The sequence below is a fragment of the Macaca mulatta genome, chromosome 4 (assembly GCF_049350105.2).
Source record: "Macaca mulatta isolate MMU2019108-1 chromosome 4, T2T-MMU8v2.0, whole genome shotgun sequence".
Taxonomy (NCBI): domain Eukaryota; kingdom Metazoa; phylum Chordata; class Mammalia; order Primates; family Cercopithecidae; genus Macaca; species Macaca mulatta.
This window is the reverse complement of record NC_133409.1, coordinates 143,276,767-143,299,592: the sequence shown is the minus strand read 5'-3', so window position 1 is coordinate 143,299,592 and position 22,826 is coordinate 143,276,767. Positions and strand designations below refer to the sequence as shown.

The window sequence follows — 22,826 nt, the reverse complement described above, 5'->3', positions numbered from 1 at the left end:
AATTCTGGATACATTTTATAACAGCAGATAAAGTGGGAATAGAGAGGAAGACTCAGCAGGGACAGTTTAAAGTATGCAGGATTAATAGGACTTAGTAACTGACCCAATATGCAGGAAGAGGAGGAAAGAACAGGAAGGCCAGCATGACACTCTTGAGTTCTCTAGTGGTACAGTTGTGTGCCCCATAAGGACATTTTGGCCAACAGCAGACAATGTATATGGTGGTGGTCACATGAGATTGTAATGGAGCTACCCTATACAGGAGTAGTATTTTAAAAATCTTTTATACTGTATTCTTACTGTACCTTTTCTATGTTTAGGTAAATACACAAATATGGACCATTGCATTAGAATTGCCTACAGTATTCAGTGCAATAACGTGTTGTTCAGGTTTGTAGCTTAGGAGCAATAGGCCATTCTTATAGCCTAGGTGTGTGTAGGTATACTCTGTGCTGTTCTGTATCAGTCAGTTTTTGCATTGTTATGAATACCTGAGACTGTGTAATTTATTTAAAAACAGGTTTGTTTTGGTTCAAGGTTCTGCAGGCTGTACAGGAAGTGTGGTGCTGGCACCTGCTTCTGGTGAGGGTCTCAGGAAGCTTCCAATCATGGCGGGAGGCAGAAGGGCAGCAGGTGGTCGTATCATGATAGCTGGAGTGAGAGAGTCAGGGGGCAGGTCCCAGACTCCTTTAAACAACCAGATCTTATATGAACTCAGAGTTAGAACTCACTCATTACCAAGGGGATGGTGCTAAGCCACTCATGAGGGATCTGCCTCCATGACCCAAACACCTTCTACCAAGCCCCACCTCCAACATTGGGGGTTACATTTCAACATGAGATTTGGAGGGGACAAACATCCAAACTGTATTATGTTCCCACAATTACAATGTTTTCTGTTTGTTTGTTTGTTTTTTGAGAAGGAGTCTCACTCTGTCACACAGGCTGGAGTGCAGTGGTGCGATCTCTGCTCACTGCAGTCTCCACCTCCCAGGTTCAAGCAGTTATCTGCCTCAGCCTCCCGAGTAGCTGGGATTACAGGTGCCCACCACCACGCCTGGCTAATTTTTGTATTTTTAGTAGAGACAGGGTTTCACCAGACTGGTCAGGCTGGTCTTGAACTCCTGACCTTGTGATCCACCTGCCTCAGCCTCCCAAAGTGCTGGGATTACAGGCGTGAGCCACCACGCCCGGCCACAGTGACAGTATTTCTTAAGGATGCATTTAGCAGAATGTATCCCCATTGTTAAGCAATGTATGACTGTACTTACCACACTGCATTAAAAAAAAGTGCTTGTTCACATACATTTCTATCTCCTTCACTAAGCTGTAAGCTCCCTGAGAATGGACCACTGTAATATTTGTCTTTTTTATTTTCATTATTAAATGCTTAGTTTTAACCAATTCTGTAAAAGGATGTGTTGAATAAATAAAAAATGACCAGCTTTGAAGGGTAAAGTGACAATTTAGTTAAGTACATTTGAGTCTGAGGTGTTGCAGAACAGTTTCCATAGATAATAAGACTCATGGATGTGGAGTTCAGGAGAGGATTCTGGTTCTTGCAATAGGAATATAGATGTCTCAGTAGAGGGAACCCTTTTATGGTCATGGGGAGTATGAATAGGGTGCATCATGGAAAGAAAAGATGGCTGTGGAAAGAACTCCAGGGTCTCCCAACATAGAGAAAGGGAGCTTGCAATTGAGAGTGAGAAGAAGAGGCAAGACAGAGAGGAGGAAATCCAGAGTGGTTTTCAGAAACTAAGCAGGTAGATAATTAATCTGCAAATGCTGGCTGGGTGCCCTGGCTCACGTCTGTAATCCCAACACTTTTGGAGGCCGAGGCAGGCGGATCACCTGAGGTGAGGAGTTCGAGACTAGCTGGCCAACATGGTGAAACCCCATCTCTACTAAAAATACCAAAAAAATTAGCTGGGCATGGTGGCAGGCACCTGTAATCCCAGCTACTCAAGAGGCTGAGGCAGGAGAATTGCTTGTACCCTGGAGGTGTAGATTGCAGTGAGCCAAGATCACGCCATTGCACTCCAGCCTGAGCAAGAAGAGTGAAACTCCGTCTCAAAAAAAAAAAAAAAAAAAAAAAATCTGAAAATGTTAAGGCATGAAAAGTGGCAGCTGATAGTCAACATGATAAAACTTTCAGTGGAGTGGATGGGCGCACAAGCCACATTGCATTAGGAAGAGAAGCAGCACAGAGAACACTTTTGGAAAACTTGAAAGAAAGAAACAAGAGAGGTCAGGATCTGGACAAGGAGTGTGTTGTGACTGTCTCTATGTATTGTAAAAGCAATACATAACAGTCAGTCTAATTCTTTACAAAATCAGCCAAATTGACATCTTTTGACTGATCAGTTCAGAGACTGGCCAGTCAGTGAGAGGATTACTCTGACAGCATCAGGCCACTAGATCTTTCTGGTTCCAGTGCTCATAGTCTTTCTGTGAAACCCATGGCCTACTCCCTATTACTTGCATTGTAACACCTCCTTCCAGTGAGGATTACCTGTTAGTCCTTGTCGTTAGCTTACCCATGAGGATTTACATACAACATTTCAGATAATGTCTGCTTTCTTTTTACACATCTCGTCACCTCTGGTAGCACATACATTTAACCAGAAACAGAGTAAACCAAAAAATAAAGACCAAGATCTTTTCATTCCATAATCTGTAACCATCTAACATTTCTATTATTTATCCCATATTGCATAATGCATCTTTTTCTGTGGGTTTTCTTTGTACCTAGCCACTTAATGAGCTGTGCAAATTATCACTATATACAATTTTTCATTAATTTTATTCATAACTTACTGTGACTTTTTCACCAAACCAAACTCATCCAAATTTCAGATGAGTTTTAGATATTGTACATATATTTACTTGGACGAAATCTGTTGCTGAGGACAGTCAGATTGCAGGGACTAAAAGTTCATTTCTCTATTCCCACTTACGCTTCATGGATCACTTTTGGTAAATTCCCTGATTCTCAGTTCTCAACTTAAACAAAACCTATTTGTTTTGAATGGTAATATATCACTCTCTAGCTCTAATCTCTGTATTTTCTAGCAGGCACCATTACTTAGTATCTATGGAGCAGGTACAGATTATGCTCTAATAATCATGGGCTATTATTGTGTTTTGGGATAAATTATGACTATGGTTTTGTTGTTGTTGTTGTTTGATTGTTTGTTTGTTTTGAGACAGAGTCTTGCTCTGTTGCCCAGGCTGGAGTGCAGTGGCGCGATCTCGGCTCACTGTAACCTCTGCCTCCTGGGTTCAGGTGATTCTCCTGCCTCAGCCTCCCAAGTAGCTGGGATTACAGGCACACACCACACGCCTGGCTAATTTTTTTGTATTTTTTTAGTGGAGATGGGGTTTCACCATGTTCCGCCTTGGCCTCCCAAAGTGCTGGGATTACGGGTGTGAGCCACCGCACCCAGCCGACTATATATTTTTCAATCTAAAAATTTCTATCACTTTTCTTCTTAGGTCTTACAATGTGACTAATCTAACAGATGATTTAAAATCTTTGTACAAAATTGCTGGTGCTGATGGAAAAGGCATCACTTTCATCTTTACTGACAATGAAATAAAAGATGAGGCATTTCTAGAATACCTTAACAACTTGCTATCTTCAGGGGAGGTAAGTTTCAAAACTAGCGAAAAAGCCCATGCTGTAAATATATAAATTATATTGGAATAGTAAAAGCAGCAGCCTTTTGAAAGTGAGACTGTTTAGTACATTTTTGATTGTAGACATGGTTAATGTATGAGATTTAGTAGATTTTCTGAAGTTCCTGTGAAATGAATGCTGCCCATCTCCAGATGCTTTGTTTAATTTTGAACATGGTTCCTTACTTGTCTCTTCAGTCTTCACTTTGGTCTTATAATTTATTTTAGGAGAAGCAAAGTATCTGTCTATCTACATACTAGTGAGGAGTATAGAATGGTTGAAAGAGTTCTGTTAGTTGTAAATGGATGTCTGCACCACCACTTCCGAAACCGCTTGTATCAGCACTTCCATGAGCCCTCACATCTTTAGTACTTTGTTAGAAAGACTCACCAGACTCAGCATATACAGGTCAAGCATCTCAAATCCAAAAATCTGGAATCCAAAATGCTCCGAAATCTGAAACTTTTTGAGCACTGATGTGATGCTCAAAGGACATACTCATTATTGGAGCATGTTAGATTTCAGATTTTTGAATTTGGGGGTGCTCAACCGGTAAGTAAAATGCAAACATTCCAAAATCTGAAAAAAATCTGAAATCTGAAACACTGTGGTCCCAAGCATTTTGAGTAAGGGATGCTCAACTTGTAGTTATATTCATGGTGGAGATTTATTGCGGCAACACAGTAAGGATGCAGAGCCAGATCAGTAGAGAGGAAGACTCATCTTGTAGAGTAATTGATGTACCAGGAACATGGAATTGATGTTCCAGCTTCCTATGCTTTTGCCAAGGGGCCATACAGAACGTCCTCTCCATCCAGTATGAAGGGCAGTAACATATGCACTGTGTTTCCGTTCAGGAAGCCCACTTGAGATTCGGAGTCCAGTGGGTTTTTTTAGGGTTGGTCATTAGTCACTTCCTACCTAGCTAAAACTACCAAAGTTCCAGATTCCTAGAAGGAAAGCAGATAGATGTTTACCATACGTCACAAGGTTTCTGTAAACAGTCTAGTTGGCACTGCAAAACAACCTTATCAATTACTAATGGAGGAGACATTCCAAAAGCCAAGTTCCCTGATAACAGCCCAGGGTCAACTCTGCAAGCACACCCTTCTCAAGATTAAGCCTGCTGTGTTAACTCTTCCCTGCACCATGGTATACAGATGCTTAATGGTGCAAAAATTAGTTAAGTATTTTGGAGTCAGAGTTGATTAGACTGACTCTGAGTCAAAGTACAGAGGGCACCCCTGGACATCTTAAAGAGGTGATTGAGTGGTGATGGAGATGGCTTTTTGGTGATAGCTATTGGAGCACAAGAAAACACAATTAGTTCTTGATTGAGCTGCTCAATAAAAAGTTGCAGTCTTGATAATCTCTGGCAAATCAGATTTGACAGTGGAGATGCTGAAAGAAAATATGAAATAAGGTGACGTGCAAATTTAAAAAGGGACCGGACTTTGGCAGTGAATTGACTGTGGAGAACTCTTAAAATACAGAACACTTCCTTGTCCATTCCTTAAAGATCTCCAATTTGTTTGCACGAGATGAGATGGATGAAATCACCCAAGGTCTGATTTCAGTGATGAAGAGGGAACTGCCTCGCCATCCTCCTACCTTTGATAATCTGTATGAATACTTCATTTCAAGATCAAGGAAGAACTTACATGTTGTTCTCTGCTTTTCTCCAGTGAGTTTTTATTTTTATTTATATCTACATAGAAAGAGTTCCTTATTTAAAGATACTTAGTTTACCTTCTCTGATTAGATAATGATCTTAGAAATTAATATTTTTACATTGAATTAAAATGAACACTTTTGTACCACACAATCTCCATTGACCAAATTCTCATTTCCAGTATAATTTAAAATATTCATATTATTAAAAAATATTGCATAACCTGCAATTTTCATTAATTACCTAGAGACATGGGTTGTTTGAATTGTAAGGGACTTGGTGATGTAACCTCGTCCAGCTCCACCTCCCATGTAGACATATCAGGTTTACTAAAATGTCCCTGATGTAGGTTTGAAAATCTCTATCTCATCGTGCTACCCAATATAGTAGCCATTAGGCATATATGGTTACTTAAGTTTTGATTAATTAGCCCCGTTTCTACTTAACTATTTGGTTTATTTTTGATACAGGGTCTTGCTCTGCTGCCTAGGCTGAAGTGCAGTGGCATGATCATGGCTCACTGCAGTGTCAACCTCCCAGGCTCAAGCCATCCTCTCACCTTAGACTCCCAAGTAGCTGGGACTGCAAGCATGTGCCACCATGCCCAGTTAATTTTTGTATTTTTTGTAGAGACGGAGTTTTGCCATGTTGCCTGGGCTGGTCTGGAACTCCTGAACTCAAGGGATTCACTCGCCTGGGCCTCCCAAAGTGCTGGGATTACAGGCATGAGCCACCACACCTGGCTTTGCTCCATTCTTAGTGCTTAGTAGTCCTGTGTGGCTAATAGCTACCACACTGGAATGCATATATATAAAGCATTTTTATTATCACTTAAAGTTCTATTGACAGCTCTGCTCTGGGGACTGTCACTAATTTATAAGGCAGCCTGCTTCATTCTAGGATAGTCTAATTGCCAAAAGGCTCTTATTTATAATCAATAGAATTTTGTCTCTGTACTTTTCTGATTCTAATTCTGCCCTATACAATGAACTCAATCCCTCTTCCGTGTAAAGGTTTTCAGTTGTTTGGAGAAGGTTTTCTCAAGGCTGACTAAGTTGTTTCTTTTTTAGACCAAACATCTGTTCCTGCAGCTGTTCTCACTTGTCCCAGTGTCCACGCCTTTTGCTGTCCTGGCCCTCTCTCTCAAAGAGTTCTAGTTTATCAGTTTCCTCTTAAAAGAGAGTTCTAGAATTGAATGCAATAATGTAGATGTAGTCCCAGGACAGGGAAGAGTGTAGCGTGTATTTCCTCCCTTCATCGGAACGTTCAATTTATGTATGATTGCAGCCCAAGAAGATTCATTTTCAGATTTGTGATGTCACTCTGTTGGGTCAGACTGCAGAAATCTCTCTCTGGCTGACTTATAACCCCTCCGTGTTTCTAATGTTTGTTGACTTTGCTATCAACAGGTTGGTGAGAAGTTCCGTGCCCGTTCTTTGAAATTTCCTGGCTTGATATCAGGTTGCACTATGGACTGGTTCAGCCGCTGGCCGAGGGAGGCTCTGATTGCTGTGGCCTCCTACTTCCTTTCAGACTATAATATTGTCTGCTCTAGTGAAATTAAAAGACAAGTTGTAGAAACAATGGGCCTGTTTCATGACATGGTTTCAGAGAGCTGTGAAAGTTATTTCCAAAGGTAAGTGATATTACATGAGCAGCATTGCTATGGAACCACAGCATGTACTCCCAAGAGGAATGCATTGTAACATCCAGCAGAAGACTCTTCCTATTGATTGAGCATGAGGTCCTGGCTGCATTTTTAGATCTTTCTTCCTTTGATTTTCTAGTGATCACGTATGAAGAGATGGCAAGTAAACAAGATTTAAAAACGAACTAGTGTCCACACTTAAATACCTTTTTATCCTCCAAACCTCAAAGTAACAGATACTTAATGAATTGCTTTATTTCATCTGCTTAATTTTGTTTTGAAAATGACTTAGCTAATTCATCACCACTGTTTAAAATTAGTTTCTTATTCAAATGCATTATTTATTTTGATTAAAGAAGTACACGGTTTCTAATGTTTCTTTATTGCCTTATGCTGAGAGAGTATTTAGAATTTCTGTTTGCATTACTCAGTCTTACCAATGTTTCTATGCCAGATAACTATGAAACAAAATATTAACTGACTGTGGGAAAACCACTCACTAAAAGCAGCAATGACATGTTCATTATGTGAAAGCTGGTATCAACTATGCAAAAACACAGCTTTTTTCCCCACAAAGCATGACAGTCACTGTATAAGACTGACAAATGGACCAGCATGGATCCCCAGAAAGGCTATGCCTGCTTTTCTGCATAGAGAGTTCGGGTAACACTCTCATTGATTCTCTCTGGCTGACTTATAACCCCTCTGTGTTTCTAATGTTTGTTGACTTTGCTATCAACAGGTTGGTGAGAAGTTCCATGCCTGTTCTTTGAAATTCCTGCTTTGAAATTCCTGTTCTTTGAGGTTCCTGCTTCACAAAAGTTTGTTTATTCCATACCTTTTTCTTTACTTAAAACCATTCCCAGACCACCCTTTTAAATAATTCCAGATAATATCTCCCAAATTCTCTTGGCGAATCAGTGTGTATTAATTCTTTTCTTTTCTTTTTTTTTTTTTTTTTTTTGAGACGGAGTCTCGCTCTGTTGCCCAGGCTGGAGTGCAGTGGCCAGATCTCAGCTCACTGCAAGCTCCAGCTCCTGGGTTTACGCCATTCTGCCTCAGCCTCCCGAGTAGCTGGGACTACAGGCGCCCGCCACCTCTCCCGGCTGGTTTTTTGTGTTTTTTAGTAGAGATGGGGTTTCACCGTGTTAGCCAGGATGGTCTCGATTTCCTGACCTCGTGATCCACCCGTCTCGGCCTCCCAAAGTGCTGGGATTACAGGCTTGAGCCACCGCGCCCGGCCAGTGTGTATTAATTCTTACTGTTAAGATTTTCTTTCTATTTGAACTCCTCCTGCTAATGTCATCTGTGGAGATAAACTTTTACCTTTGTGCAGCTACAAAAATCTGTTTCTTTACCTTGAAAATTTGGGTATATTTTTCAATTTTTTTTATATGTTCTTAGGTTGTTGAACTTTATTCTGAATGTAATATTTTTATAACACTTTAATGATAGTCACATATATGCCCAAGATCTTTAAAAAAAACTTAAAAACATTAAAAATCTTCAAAACTACAAAAGTTTAAATTAATATAAAAGGTTAAATAATTTTATAGTACATGAAGAGCTCTTTTTTCACTTGAGCTTCTTCTGTATAAAATTATACCTTTTGTAATAAAGCCCACAATAAAGTGGACATTTGGATCAAGTGCGGTTGCCTTGATTTCAAGGCCAATCCAGTGAACTGGGGAGACATTGGTTTTTGCTTCTGTAAACCCACCCAGCTGATCCAGCAGTGAAGAGACTGTAGCAAATATCACTTGAATGAAAATGGATCACACCACAAATTCATTTCAACCACTTATCCCTAATATTTGTCCAGAACCTTAAAGTTTTGCACTGTTGACACCAACTTTCACATAGGGTGTTCATATATGCGATTTTGTTTGATCTTCACAAAATTCTGGGAGAAGTAGAGCAGACGTTCTTTTCTCAGTTTTCCAGATGAGGAAACAGAGTTGGAGTTAAGGGTGAAGTCAAAGACCCTCTCAGGGTCAAAACATCAGACAGATTTAGTCCTCTTTCCACTTCACCTCTGGGAAACCATGCTCAAATCCTGTCTTCCTGCTAGTGAATCACTCTACAGGATCACAGATTTCCCTTGGGAAAGGTGTCATTTTATGGGTGTACCCACAGTGATTGAAATGGTCCTTTTAACGTTCTGTTTTCAGATACCGCCGAAGAGCACATGTGACTCCCAAATCGTACCTCTCATTTATAAATGGTTATAAAAACATTTATGCTGAAAAGGTGAAATTCATTAATGAACAAGCTGAACGTATGAATATTGGTAAGAGGAATGGAATGGGATGGAATGGAAATAGGGTTTGTTTGATAGGGATCTCATTATTTTGTTTGGTGGACATTTTGTTTGAAAATGAAATACTCACTTTGTTTGTAGTAGACAATTTTAAAGGATGCCCTTGAGGGTTTTTTGACCTGTCAGGAAACTCTGAACAGAAGAAAATCTAAACAGAAGTGGCCCATTTTCTCTGTAGAACCGTTTCTCCTGGCTCTTTCAACTCTGGGTTCCCTGTGCTGAGTCACTGAGCCATTCTTGGCAGATGGGGACAAGCCAGCGTTTGGGAATGAACAACAATTTCAGTTTTTGGTTTCACTTTGATTTGCCTTGATTTGTATAAACATTGCCATGTTAATGTTCCCTACATTTCTAATAAAGAAAAAGGCAAAATAGAAACAAAAACAAATAAAAACAAAAAGAGATTGTGTACCTAAGCAAGAGTTTTCCAAGTGTCTGGTATATGTAGTATAACTAGCAAAAGTAAACATTGGAACAGATTATATGTCCAGAAAGCATGTGGCCCAAACAATCTAAAGCACTTTAGTTCTTATTTTTCAAGTTCTAAATAAAACTTGAGGGGCTGGGTGTGGTGGCTCTCGCCTCTAATTCCAGCACTTTGAGAGGCCATAGGCGAGCGGATCACTTGAGCCCAGAAGTTCTAGAGCAGCCTGGGCAACATGGTGAAACCCTGTCTCTACAAAAATATAAAAATTAGGCATCGTGGTGGCGCCTGCCTGTACACCCAGCTACTTGGGAGGCTGAGGTGGGAGGATCACTTGAGCCCAGGAAGTCAAGGCTGCAGTGAGCTGAGACTGCACCACTACACTCCAGCCTAGGTGACAGAGTGGGACCCTGTCTCAAGAAAAAAACAAAACAAAAACCACTCAGTCACGTAGCATAACTGAGTGCCAAGGTCTGTGAAGTCAGCGATGAGAGAAGACTGTGAGAAGACTTCTGCGGTTTTCTCGTGATTCGTCTTCTTGCAGCTTTCCTATATGATGCTTTAGATCAGTAGTGTGCTGAAGCCAACTCATAGTGGCTTTTGAGAGCACAATATTAAATTTTTAGGAATTTTGTGATCTGCTTGTTAAAAAGAACTTGTATTAAAAATTAACTCATGTATACTTACAATTAAACAAATTGGATTTAAAATAAAGGCAATAAATGCTCAAACTCATCCCTTCTTAGTTTTACTCTTTTTTTTTTTTTCCTTTGAGACAGTTTTGCTCTGTTGCCCAGGCTGGAGTGCAATGGCGTGATCTCTGTTCACTACAACCTCTGCCTCCCAGGTTCAAGTGATTCTCCTGCTTCAGCCTCCCAAGTAGCTGGGATTATAGGCATTCACCACCACGCCCAGCTTATTTTGTATTTTTAGTAGAGACAGGGTTTTGCCATGTTGGCCAGGCTGGTTTCAAACTGACCTCAGGTGATCCACCCGCCTCGGCCTCCCAAAGTGCTGGGATTACAGGGGTGAGCCACCACGCCCAGCCTACTCTATTTTCTTATATTAATGTTCTTGAGGTTATTTACTTCTGTCTGTGTGGTAGGAATATTACATAACAGTGTGGTACTGAGAATCTTTTGGTAGCTTGAAATCAGCCTTGGTGAGAGTGTTTACACTACAGAAATTGGACAATATAAAATGAGGGCTTCCCCTTCTCCCAGTGACCCAGATTTAAATATTTACCAACATCCCACTACCTAGAACCCATTGGAATATGAGCCATTCAGTTAACCAGTTCTTTTTCTCTACAGTGCTAAAAGTTGCAAAGTCTGTTACGTAAATTTTCATAGTTATAGCAAAGAGAACCACAAAAATGTTAATATATTTTCTATCTCATTTGCCACCTCAGCTGCAATATGATTCAAAGGCAAAAAATGATAGCAAAAACTGTTTACAAAGCCAAAGAGAGTATAAATTTGTCAAATAAGTATCTTGGCTAAACTAATCTTATTCAATAGGACATTGTGACCTTCCCTTAAATGTAGCTATGTGATATTCTTCGGTCAGAGCTGTTTTCTTTGCCTTCCTGTTGAAACTCAGAAATATGGTCAATATTGTTGCTCTTAAGATATGTATGTTTTTAAAGCTTTTGTCTACAACTACAATTTTGTGTTTGTTGTATTACATGTACAGTGCCTTATAAATAGTAAATATTAAATAAATATTTGATGAAGGCATATACCTATACTCAGCAAAAGTATATATGTGTGTATTTGTAAAGGTCTTGATAAACTAATGGAGGCAAGTGAATCTGTTGCTAAACTGTCTCAGGATCTTGCAGTCAAGGAGAAGGAGTTGGCCGTGGCTTCCGTAAAAGCAGATGAAGTGAGTTTGCATTTATTTTATCACTGATGAGGAATATTTTTCCATATTAAAATGCATTATTTTAAAATGGTATTAAACAACAAGCAGGGTATAAATCTATGGACAATTCCTGGTAAGATAGTGTTCACAAAGACTTAGACATTTTTGTTTAACTTATACCAGCGTATATCTGAACTATTAATTTTGCTACTTGGCCTAAGACTATTATTTCTTCTCTCACTCTGTCTCTCTCTCTTATTCTTTTTCATCTGTTTATGAAATTTCTGCTTGACTATGAGTTATATTTGGTCTTCTGTTTAAGGTCCCTGTATGTTCCAGGTTTCTGGGATGGCCCAAATCTCACTTATATGTGTCAAGGAGGGCAAAGAATAAAGAGGAAGAGTTGGTGGAGTTTCTTTTTTTTAAAAAAAAGAAAGTGGAAAAATCCATACTCCTTTCAAGGAGATAGGTATATGTGTGTGCTGCTTTTTCTCTTTTTTTTTTTTTGAGATGGAGTCTTGCTCTGTTGTCCAGGCTGGAGTGCAGTGGCACAATCTCAGCTCACTGCAACCTCCACCTCCCGGGTTCAAGCGATTTTCCTGCCTCATTTTTGTATTTTTAGTAGAGACGGGGTTTCACCATGTTGGCCAGGATGGTCTCGATTTCTTGACTTTGTGATCCGCCTGCCTCGGCCTCCCAAAGTGCTGGGATTACAGGCGTGAGCCACAGTGCCCGGACTATGTGCTGCCTTTTTAAAATCTATTATACAGCCTTCTAGTCTCAGATTTTCAGCTTCCAGTCACCAAGAGTCAGCTGAGAATAAATACTTCAGTCTTGATCCTCGCCAGTTACTGAAATGAGTGAACTAACATAGGGGAGGCACTTACACATAGTCCTGGCATATGTGGTAAGCACTCAGTAAACATTAGCTACTTCTATTGTTATTATACAAGGCTTAATAGGGGTTTTTGCCCTTATTCTGTGATACTTTCTTGAATTGTTTTAATTTTCTAGAAATTTGTAGAGTGAAAATACTATTTCTTCTGAAAGCTTTAAATATTTATTTATATATATTCTAAGCCTAAGGAAAGCTTAGAAAATGGAAAACTGCGAGGAACTGCTCAAAGGAATTTACTTTAATACACCTTAAAATATAGACAATTTAGATAGGAAATAAATTTGTTCTTATTTGTGTTTTATATTATGTTGAATAAACATTTGCTCACTATTCAAATCTATAAATTTTGCTTGAAAGATTTCTATTTGCTTTCATGTGTTTGCTCAACTTAACAGGTATTAGCAGAAGTCACAGTAAGCGCTCAGGCTTCAGCCAAAATTAAAAATGAAGTACAGGAGGTAAAAGACAAAGCCCAAAAAATTGTGGATGAAATTGATAGTGAAAAAGTAAAAGCTGAAAGCAAGCTCGAGGCAGCTAAACCTGCATTGGAAGAAGCAGAAGCAGCCCTGAATGTGAGCAGTGCATTGTTACCCCTTCCAACACAAGTCCTAGAAGGCATCATGTTTCATTACATGAAATTAACTCATCAGAAAACTGAATTGAATTCTTAATGTGATTGATAATCTCTGAGTCTGGAAACAAATGTGTCAATTCAGTTTTCTAAGTTTTAATTTTTTTAAAGTCCTCACCTTTTATATTATTTTCATCCCACAAATTGGCCTTCCATGAGAACTGAGAAATAATGCTAGTGGTTAGTGGCCTAAACTATGAGAAATTCAGATTACACAGAGAACCTGCTCAGTTTTTCCACCATCCCTTCCAGATTATGTCACGCCCCCTTTTAAAATCTTCCTGTGGTTCCCACTGCTCTTAGGATAAAGTCCTGAGCTAGGCATTCACAGCTGTGAGGCAAAAGGTGCACAGCTTTGGAAGACCTCTGCATTCAACCTCTATGTATAATACACACACACACACACATATATATACACATGCACATATATGGTTATATACACAGGTGTATATACATACACGTATATATACACACACGTACATATATATGGATATATACACACTTATATACACACGTGTATATACATACACACTGCTAATACACACACATATATGTATGTATGTACGTATATATGATCTGGAGTAAATTTACTTAACTTTCTTGGGTATCTGTGGGGATTATAATATCTCATTGATCCTTAAAGAATCAATGCGAGCATTAAAAGTAATTAATACAAAGTGCTAGGTACATAGAAAGTGCTCAATAAATATTAGTGCTTCTGTTCCTGCTGACGACCTGGCTCCTGTCTATCTCTTGAACTTGTATATCTTGTCATTTTGTCCCTACACACAATGCGATCCAGTCATACAGAAAAATATATAGGATTCTGAAAGAATGGTCAGGGTCTGTTACCTTTAAACGTGCCTCCACCTCTGCCGGGAATGCTTTTCCTAACTTTCATTGCCTAATTAGAGTCAATCTTCAAATCTGGGCCCAGACCTCACTCCTCCTAGAAAGTTTTCAGTTCTTCTTCAAGGCCTTTCTTTGTTTTCGTGTCACTCACATGCTTCTGTCATGGCAGAAATCCTTATGTAGGTTAATTGTATTTTCTTTGCCATTTTTCAGGAGGTTATGAGGACAAGACTATTTTTGTTTGTTTTGTTTTATATGGGAGAATGCCTGCAATTGTTAAATGAACAAATAAATCTGTGATAATAATTTAATAAAATGTTAACAATGACCAGGACACGTTCTGCACCCCTACTTCCTTTATGGGTCTTACTATAACGTACAAAAGGGAGAGATCACCGAACCAAAGGAGTCTTAGAACATGTTATTGATCATATGGTCTCCCAGTTTTTGCCTTGATGGTCAGGCAATGTCTTAATCCAAACCCAGGCAATGGATAGAACTTTTCAAAAATATTTTTATGAGCCATGTATTACAGTAACTTCTCTTGTCTCCTTCTAATTCCTCCCCCTGCTATAGACAGGGAAGCCCTCAAAATGAAGGCTGAAGGTGAGGTTTCTGATATTCAGGGCTTTGTATCCTCTCTTAATATCCACAGCTAATATAGACCCTGTGCTTTGAAGATGCAAGTTATCTAAATGTTACATATCAATGGGACTTATTAACAGAGGTCTGTGATGGCAATGCCTGGTAGTGATATTTTAAACCAATTCATTGGGAGCAAAAGGGAAAAAAAGAATACATACAAATAAACAAACAGAAATACCAAAATAACAATGAAAGAGCCACTAAGCAAAAATCTTGGAACTGGAGAGAAAATATGCTTTAAAGTTTTCTATCTTAATTATTTAAAAGTATTAGATTTCTGTGTAGCTATTAATACCACTCAACAAACAAAATATCGATCCCTAATCCCAAATACAGACTATCAAGCCAAATGATATTGCCACAGTCAGGAAACTTGCAAAACCACCACATCTTATTATGAGAATCATGGACTGTGTTCTGTTACTATTTCAAAAGAAAATTGACCCTGTTACTATGGATCCAGAAAAACCTTGCTGCAAGCCATCATGGGGAGAGTCATTAAAGGTAAGTCAAGTCTATCTTTGTCAATCCTATGAGCTGCATCAGGCATCCTCAGCCTGGGACACTCAATATAGACCAGACAAACTGGCAGACAATAATTGATCATTGTGTATTGAAAAGTTTATCTTAAACTGCATCACATAAAATGTAAAGGGGGATAGATTTAAAGCTGAATGCCTTCTTTTTATGACATCTGTCCAGAACCGGTGGCTAGTATTGGCACAGCCTTGGTGTCAACCCAGCCCAATCTTCAAAACGGGGCTTGTGTGGTTGGTGGCATTCACATGCACTTACCAGAAAGAAAACTTACATAGCTTTTCTTCTTTACTCTTTTCACGTGGAATCCAGAAGACAATTTGTGATTTACAGATTTAGGTTGGCTACTGCCAATAGTCTCAATTTGTATATTTAGAGCAAATCTACTTCTTGGAGAAAATTCAATTTAGAAGTACATATTAACTCAGGAAGAAAGTATTTATTTTCTTCCAGAACTTACAGGTTATAATACTATTTTTCAGTTGATGAGTGCAACAGGATTCCTGTGGAGCCTTCAGCAGTTCCCTAAGGACACTATAAATGAAGAGACTGTTGAGCTACTACAGCCATATTTTAATATGGATGATTATACTTTTGAAAGTGCCAAAAAAGTCTGTGGGAATGTGGCTGGTCTCCTGTCTTGGACACTTGCTATGGCAATATTTTATGGCATCAATAGAGAAGTGTTGCCTCTGAAGGTAAAAGTTTCCTTCCTTCTCCCAGTAAATCAATGTTTCATAAAATCAATTATCAGTATTACTGCTATTAAAAGAAAATGTGTAGTTTAGATAAAGGTAGATGTCCCTGTTACCAAATTTGTCTTTTTTCCTGTGTCCTCTCAAAGTTTCTCCTTCTTTTTATGTCTGTTACATGCTTCTTGACAATGCAGGCGAGTGACTGAAACCAATGTGTTAACTTACACAGGAAATGAGTTTCTTGGGAATAATAATCAAGCTGTCATAAGAAGAAAAACTTGCCATTTCTTTGAAGTTTGGAGATTAGGTTTGGAGGTTGAATTTGATGACTGTATTTCAAACAAAACTTATAAAAATTAGACTTGACACTAGAAATGTTTTAAATTTCCAAGACAGGAGGAGAACCTTAAATGCAATCGAAGAAGCAAACAAAACCTAAAAGGTTGTTCACAAAAGACAAATCAAGATGTTGCAGATTTCCCATAACCCTAAACACTAGAAGATAATGGAAACACATATGCGGCGTTTTGAGGAGGAAAATGCTGGGGTCCAAGCACTCAATAATGGGCAAAGCTGGTCTTCATGTATGAGGGAACAGAAAGAGATTCTTAGGAGTGCAAGGATTCGTGAAATGTGTCAGTCAGATACACACTGCCTCCAGGGCCCTGTCTCCATCCCCTACCCCCACAAAGCTGAAAGTATTGTGAGTGGTTGCTCTGTGGAATGGATAATGATGAGTCGGTGGACAGGGGGTTACTGTTTTTCATAATAAGCTTTAGAGAAATGGCTGCCTCTTTAAAACCTGTGCATGAGGAACTTCGAGAAAAATAGAAAATCAATTTAAAATAAAAAGTTTCAACAAAGAGAAATGATAGGAAAAATATGAAAAAAAAAACACCCCAACAAAAAGATACCAAGGGAGAAATCTTACAATAAATGTAGAATTCAAGAAAAAAACAAAACACACACACATCAGAAAAGAGCTATTCTTTGTTGATAAAAATTATGATCCATAGTGAAGACAATTAAAATAATGTGTTATGCAATAAATAAAATAGCATCAAATCATAGAAAGCAAATCCATTAGTATTTTCAGTGGAAATTAACAAATATACTGTAATTTGAGATTGTGGCACATGCTATCAAATTAACAAAAATAATATTGTAATTTGAGATTGCGGCTACTCCTGGTAGGCATAGGGCCAGCTTCTTGGGTGTGCACACAGGGCCTTGTGTTAATGCTCTGCTGTTGCCATCTTCAGATTCTTAATAATTTTTTTTAACAAGGGGCCCCACATTTTTCATTTTGCACTGGGCCCTGTAAATTATAGAGGCAATCCTGAGTAGGCATAAATTAGTAATTATATAGAAATTTTACATGATATTATTTTTCAGGTTGAATAACTACTTTGAACTTTCTCCAATATAAACAAAGAATATGAAATTATTTCTAGAGTACAAGAAACATTTATAAGAATTAATTATATTCAATGGTAAAAGAGGACCTCGATTAAATTCCTGAAAGCAAAAAATCCTGGGGTCTCATTCTCTGATTATAAGCAATAATACTGGAAAGTTTACATTAAAATGAAGTCAGTCATTCCTAATTAGTACATAATGAAAATAAGTGAGTTACCAAAGCTTCTGTGATATGGCCAAAATGGTACATTCTTAGCCCTTACATGCATCAAAGAAACTAAACATTCCACTTAAGAGTTAAAGTATATACTCACTCATAAGCATACATACACACGAAATTTAAGGAAAGCAGAATAGAGCTAATAAAAATAACATTAAAAATTAGAGAAGAGAAAAGCAGCAGAATTAATGAGCAAATCTTTTTTTTTTTTTTTGAGACTGTATCTTGCTCTATCATCCAGGCTGGAGTGCAGTGGTGTGATCTCGGCTCACTGCAAGCTCCGCCTCCCAGGTTCACGCCATTCTCCTGCCTCAGCCTCCCAAGTAGCTGGGACTGCAGGCGCCTGCCACCATGCCCAGCTAATTTTTTTGTATTTTTATTAGAGACGGGATATCACCGTGTTAGCCAGGATGGTCTCGATCTCCTGACCTCGTGATCCACCCGCCTCGGCCTCCCAAAGTGCTGGGATTACAGGCGTGAGCCACCGTGCCCCGCCCGGCCATTCATTTTGGGATTACAGGTGTGAGCCACCACTCCCGGCTGGCATTAATGAGCAAATCTAAGAACCTATGCTTTACAAAAACAAAACTGTAAGAAATATTCCAGGAAAATCTAATCAAGAAGAAAATAAAAACAAATGAAAATAGAAAGATAAATCCTCATAATTCTAGATGTGAAGATTCAAATAATTATAAAGCAATTTTTTTTTAAGAGACAGAGTTTCGTTCTGGCCCCCAGGCTGGAGTGCAGTGGTGCAATCATAGCTTACTGTAGCCTTGAATTCCTGGGATTAAGCAATCCTCCTCCCTCAGCCTCCCAAACTGCTAGGATTATAGGTGTGAGCCACTGTGCCAGGCTACAAATATTGCATAGTTGTATGTCAATATAGTAGAAAATCTAAATGAAATAAAAATGTTATGGGAAAAGGAGATAAATTCAAACAAACATTGAGAACAAAAATAAGAAAGGTATCAAAGAACTTCTACCCCAGAAGGCTTTGGGCCTAGATTACTTTACTGATTATTTTAAATTTACAAGAAGCAGATTCATTACCGCATTGTAGGACTTAGAAAAATATGAAAAACTACTGTTACAGTATTTTAACATGCAGAATCTTTGATATGTTTACATATCCGATACTCACAACATTATTTGTAATAACTAAAAATGGGGGGTGGAGAAGTGTATACGAGTAGGAAAAAGGTTAATTGTGATACATCCAACGTGTAGAATATCATGCAGTCACATAACTAATGTTCATGATGGACTTGGGACCTTCATAAAACGAAATGAAATAAAAAAAATCAAAATGCCAATTACCAACTTCCTAACACAACACTCACAGGTTATGTCTGAGTAAAATCGGGGTAACTTTTGTTCTCCTTCCTATACATTGTTGCATTTTCCATGTTTTCTTATTAAACATTAATAATTAAAAAAATTTTTTTTTGAGACAGGGTCTCACTCTGTCACCCAGGCTAGAGTGCAGTGTTGCGATCACAGGTCACTGCAGCCTTGACCTCCGGGGCCCAAGCGATCCTCCTGCTTCAGCCTCCAGAGTAGCTTGGACTACAGGTGCATGCCACCATACCCAGCTAATTTTTCTATTTTTCTGTGGAAACAAGATCTCCCTGTTTTGCCCAGGCTGGTCTTGAACTGGGCTCAAGTGATCTTCAGCCTCCCAGAGTTCTGGGATTACAGGCATGAGCCACCGTACCGGGCCAGTAATTAAAAATTTAAAAGTAATGAAATACCCTCCAAGACTCTCTGCTTTCCCAGCCGAAGACACTGAAACAGATGAGCTCGAAAGTCCCATGTAGTGCAGAAATTATGTGATTTGTGTTATCTACCAATTACAATCATGACTGTTTTGTGCAGCTAATACACTAACCATGTCTTCTTTTCAGGCCAACCTGGCCAAGCAGGAAGGCCGATTAGCAGTTGCTAATGCTGAGTTAGGGAAGGCACAAGCCCTGCTGGATGAGAAGCAAGCTGAGCTGGATAAAGTACAGGCAAAATTTGATGCAGCAATGAATGAGAAAATGGTGAGATTAAATATACAAAATCCCCAAAATGGTGTACTGAAACTTTATACAAGAGCATGCTGTATTTGGAAGTCAGGCAAATGGTTGTGATGACAAAATACTGGCCAGCATGCCTATCTGTTTTGGATCTTTGGTGCTCAAAATTTTTTTGTGTGTGTTTTCACTGATCAAGCTGTACCATCACTGATTTGAGGGTTAGAAAACTGGGTTTGAGATGCAGCTCAGACATTTGTTAATTGTGTGGTTTGGGGCAATCTACCTAGCTCTGTTTGTAAAATGGGGATCCTGATATGACCTCTTGGGATAGGATGTAAGCAATGGCGGTCTAGTAAATGTTTAACAGTCTAGTGTGCCGTGCGGGGACAGGAAAGCCCAGATTTGTAATATTTGCTGATTTCTGTGGTGGAAATACTCCCATCACTGGCAATTCTAAACTACCAATGTAACATCACTGAGCATTTGGGAAAAGGTGCATGGCAGTACACCATTGCATACTATTTCCACCATCCAGATACAACAGCCTTAACGTCAAGAGCATAGATAATATTAACATTTAAATGATTAGGAAGTAAGCTTTTGTTATTTATTACTTTTGCTTTTAATATAATTTTTAAATTGTAAGCTTACATAGTTTAATTTTTAATAAAGGCTGTGTTTAGCACCAGCTCACAAATACTCTAAAAATTTAACAGTTGGCTCTTATGAGTTGGTCCAAGCCAGCTGCTGCATGCTACTGTTGTCTGGGATTTTTCCAGGAGAAAATACTTTGTAAATGGCAAAGAACTCAGGATTATTACTGCATCCAAGACGTCGAAAGGGCAAATCTTATTGATTTGATTCTGTTTTGAAAATGTTCAATAGAAATACTATTTTAATTTATCTGACTAAAAGATAAATTATGTGATTTGGATTCTGTCTTACAAAATTGCTTTCCTTGAAATTTCGTAAGGTAAAATCACTATATTATGAATGATCAAAATTTAATATGTGAAGTTTCATGCACACTGTATTTTTAGGTTATATTATTTTGCAAATTAAGAAATTCCCTCGTGTATTTTTATGTGTGAATATAATGGATGTTTGTGTTAAGCACTTAGAAAAGTGTTTTTGAGACATTCTCCCATTATGGCTGCAGGATTTGCTTAATGATGCTGATATGTGCCGGAAAAAGATGCAGGCCGCCTCCACTCTCATCGATGGGCTGAGTGGAGAAAAAATCCGATGGACCCAGCAAAGTAAAGAATTCAAAGCTCAGATTAATAGGTGCGAATCTGGGTCTCTTCACAGTCACTCTTTCTTTGTGACATTAGAGAACATAAAGTCCATTTCCACGGTGAAATGCTTTTCTCCTTCATTTCCATGTGTTCATGTCTGAATCCTGTCATCTATGACAGTGCTTACAACTTAAATCATGCACTCTAGGTGAAATACTATAGAGGGTGAAGAAGATTTTGTGAAATATTTTACATCTCAGCTGTGGTTCAGTATGAGAGTGCTTTTGATATTATTTGGATTTGCCAGGGCCATCTAGATGCTCACTCCAGTTCTCTATGCTTCACCTCAATGATTTTGGAAGTGTGGATCAATGGTTTGTTGTAAATGCAAGGCTGTGTTTTGCTGGTGTCAATTGGTGTCCTTAGAAAACTTAAAAGAGAGCGCAATGAGAGAGGAGCAAGAAGATGGCAATAAACAAACAAACAAACAAATAAATAAAAAGGGAGGGGAAAGAAAACATGGCTTAACACAAGATTGAAATCTGAACAAGACCAAGGGACAGGATGGGGGAAGATGCTTTCCGCGCAGTACCAAGGCTCACGACCTGTAGGCTTTGGGAGGAAGCCTTCTTTCTTGCTTCCTGACCACCCCACATGTGGCTACTCCCACCCACTTTTGGGTTTTGGGCTCCACTTTGCATGGTCTTTTCCATACCTGGCTACCAAGCATTAAGCAGGGGCAAAGAAGGATTTCCCCCAGTAACAGAGCAAAACTGTGACCTCTCAAACAACTTAGCGAAAGAGCTTAAAACATGTCAGGTGACTCACTTTGGGGAGGGGGCTGTGTGTTTTTTCTTCACAGACTTGTAGGTGATATTCTGCTGTGCACGGGATTCCTTTCCTACCTTGGTCCTTTCAATCAGATATTTAGGAACTATTTGCTTAAAGATCAATGGGAAATGGAGTTGAGAGCACGGAGAATTCCTTTCACAGAAAACCTGAATCTTATTTCAATGTTGGTGGATCCTCCAACCGTAAGTTTTACTTTCCCAATATTATTTGAATTTCAATCTCACTTTATTTCTTACTTACTAAGAAACCCGGCTGCGTGCAGTGTCTCATGCCTGTAATCCCAGCACTTTGGGAGGCCGAGGAGGGCAGATCATGAGGTCAGGAGTTCAAGACCAGCCTGACCAACATGGTGAAACCCCGTCTCTACTAAAAATACAAAAGTGAGCTGGGCGTGACGGCGCGTGCCTGTAATCCCAGCTACTCAGGAGGCTGAGGCAGGAGAATCACTGTAACCGGGAGGCAGAGGTTCCGAGATCACGCCATTGCACTCCAGCCTGGGCAACAAGAGAGAAACTCCATCTCAAAAAAAAAAAAAAAAAAAGAAAGAGGAAACCCAGGTTCATTAAACTTTTTCTTTAACTAGAAAGATTGATTTGAAAGTGCTTAAGAGTTTTTTTTTAAATAATTTTCTTTGTGGTATAAACGTTTCTTGGTGTTTTAAGTAATCTTGCTTCCAAATTAAGACCAATTGCATTGCTATGAACTAAAAGATCATTTGAGAGATATAGGCTTGCTAATACTGGGCCCTTCTTATACCTCTTCATTATTTACACCACTCCTGTGAAGTCATACTCTCTTTCAAACATTTTAGGCAAATGTAGGCATGATCTGTGCTGGTATTAACCTTATTTTCCTTATTTGCTATCTTTTTTAGTGTCTAATAACATAACACAATAGCGTGTTCTGGTGACCCTAAGTAATAGCAAGGCCTTTCATACTAACCTTCCTTGCTGGGAATCTGATGCCACTGTCAATTTCCAGTATATCTTGCAGAGCTTCTGTGGTAATAAATGCTTTCCAGGCAATTTGTATTCATGAGTTGCTTTTCTGATTTGCAAATCTGCTCTCCAGTTGCTGTTTCCTTAGGGGATGCCAAGCTATTAATTTCATGTTATCTGTATTTAAAAGTTAAAAACTAATCTTTTCCAATTCAAACATTGTTGAATTCACCCTTACAGGGAATAGATTATGTGTTGTAGATGCATT

At 38.9% G+C, this 22,826-nt stretch overlaps 1 protein-coding gene across 2 annotated transcripts in view; it reads left to right on the top strand.

Annotated features, from left to right (window-relative positions):
• DNAH8 (dynein axonemal heavy chain 8) overlaps window positions 1–22,826 on the top strand; it is a 317,698-nt gene that overhangs the window by 189,621 nt on the left and 105,251 nt on the right. For both annotated transcript variants that reach the window (XM_078000047.1, XM_028847604.2), the window contains 11 exons: window positions 3,499–3,652; window positions 5,202–5,366; window positions 6,764–6,990; window positions 9,174–9,292; window positions 11,530–11,633; window positions 12,906–13,082; window positions 14,975–15,142; window positions 15,658–15,873; window positions 19,417–19,554; window positions 20,690–20,817; window positions 21,631–21,802. In XM_078000047.1, coding sequence (XP_077856173.1) covers window positions 3,499–3,652; window positions 5,202–5,366; window positions 6,764–6,990; window positions 9,174–9,292; window positions 11,530–11,633; window positions 12,906–13,082; window positions 14,975–15,142; window positions 15,658–15,873; window positions 19,417–19,554; window positions 20,690–20,817; window positions 21,631–21,802 — 1,768 coding nt within the window. The remainder of the gene's footprint in view (window positions 1–3,498; window positions 3,653–5,201; window positions 5,367–6,763; window positions 6,991–9,173; window positions 9,293–11,529; window positions 11,634–12,905; window positions 13,083–14,974; window positions 15,143–15,657; window positions 15,874–19,416; window positions 19,555–20,689; window positions 20,818–21,630; window positions 21,803–22,826) is intronic.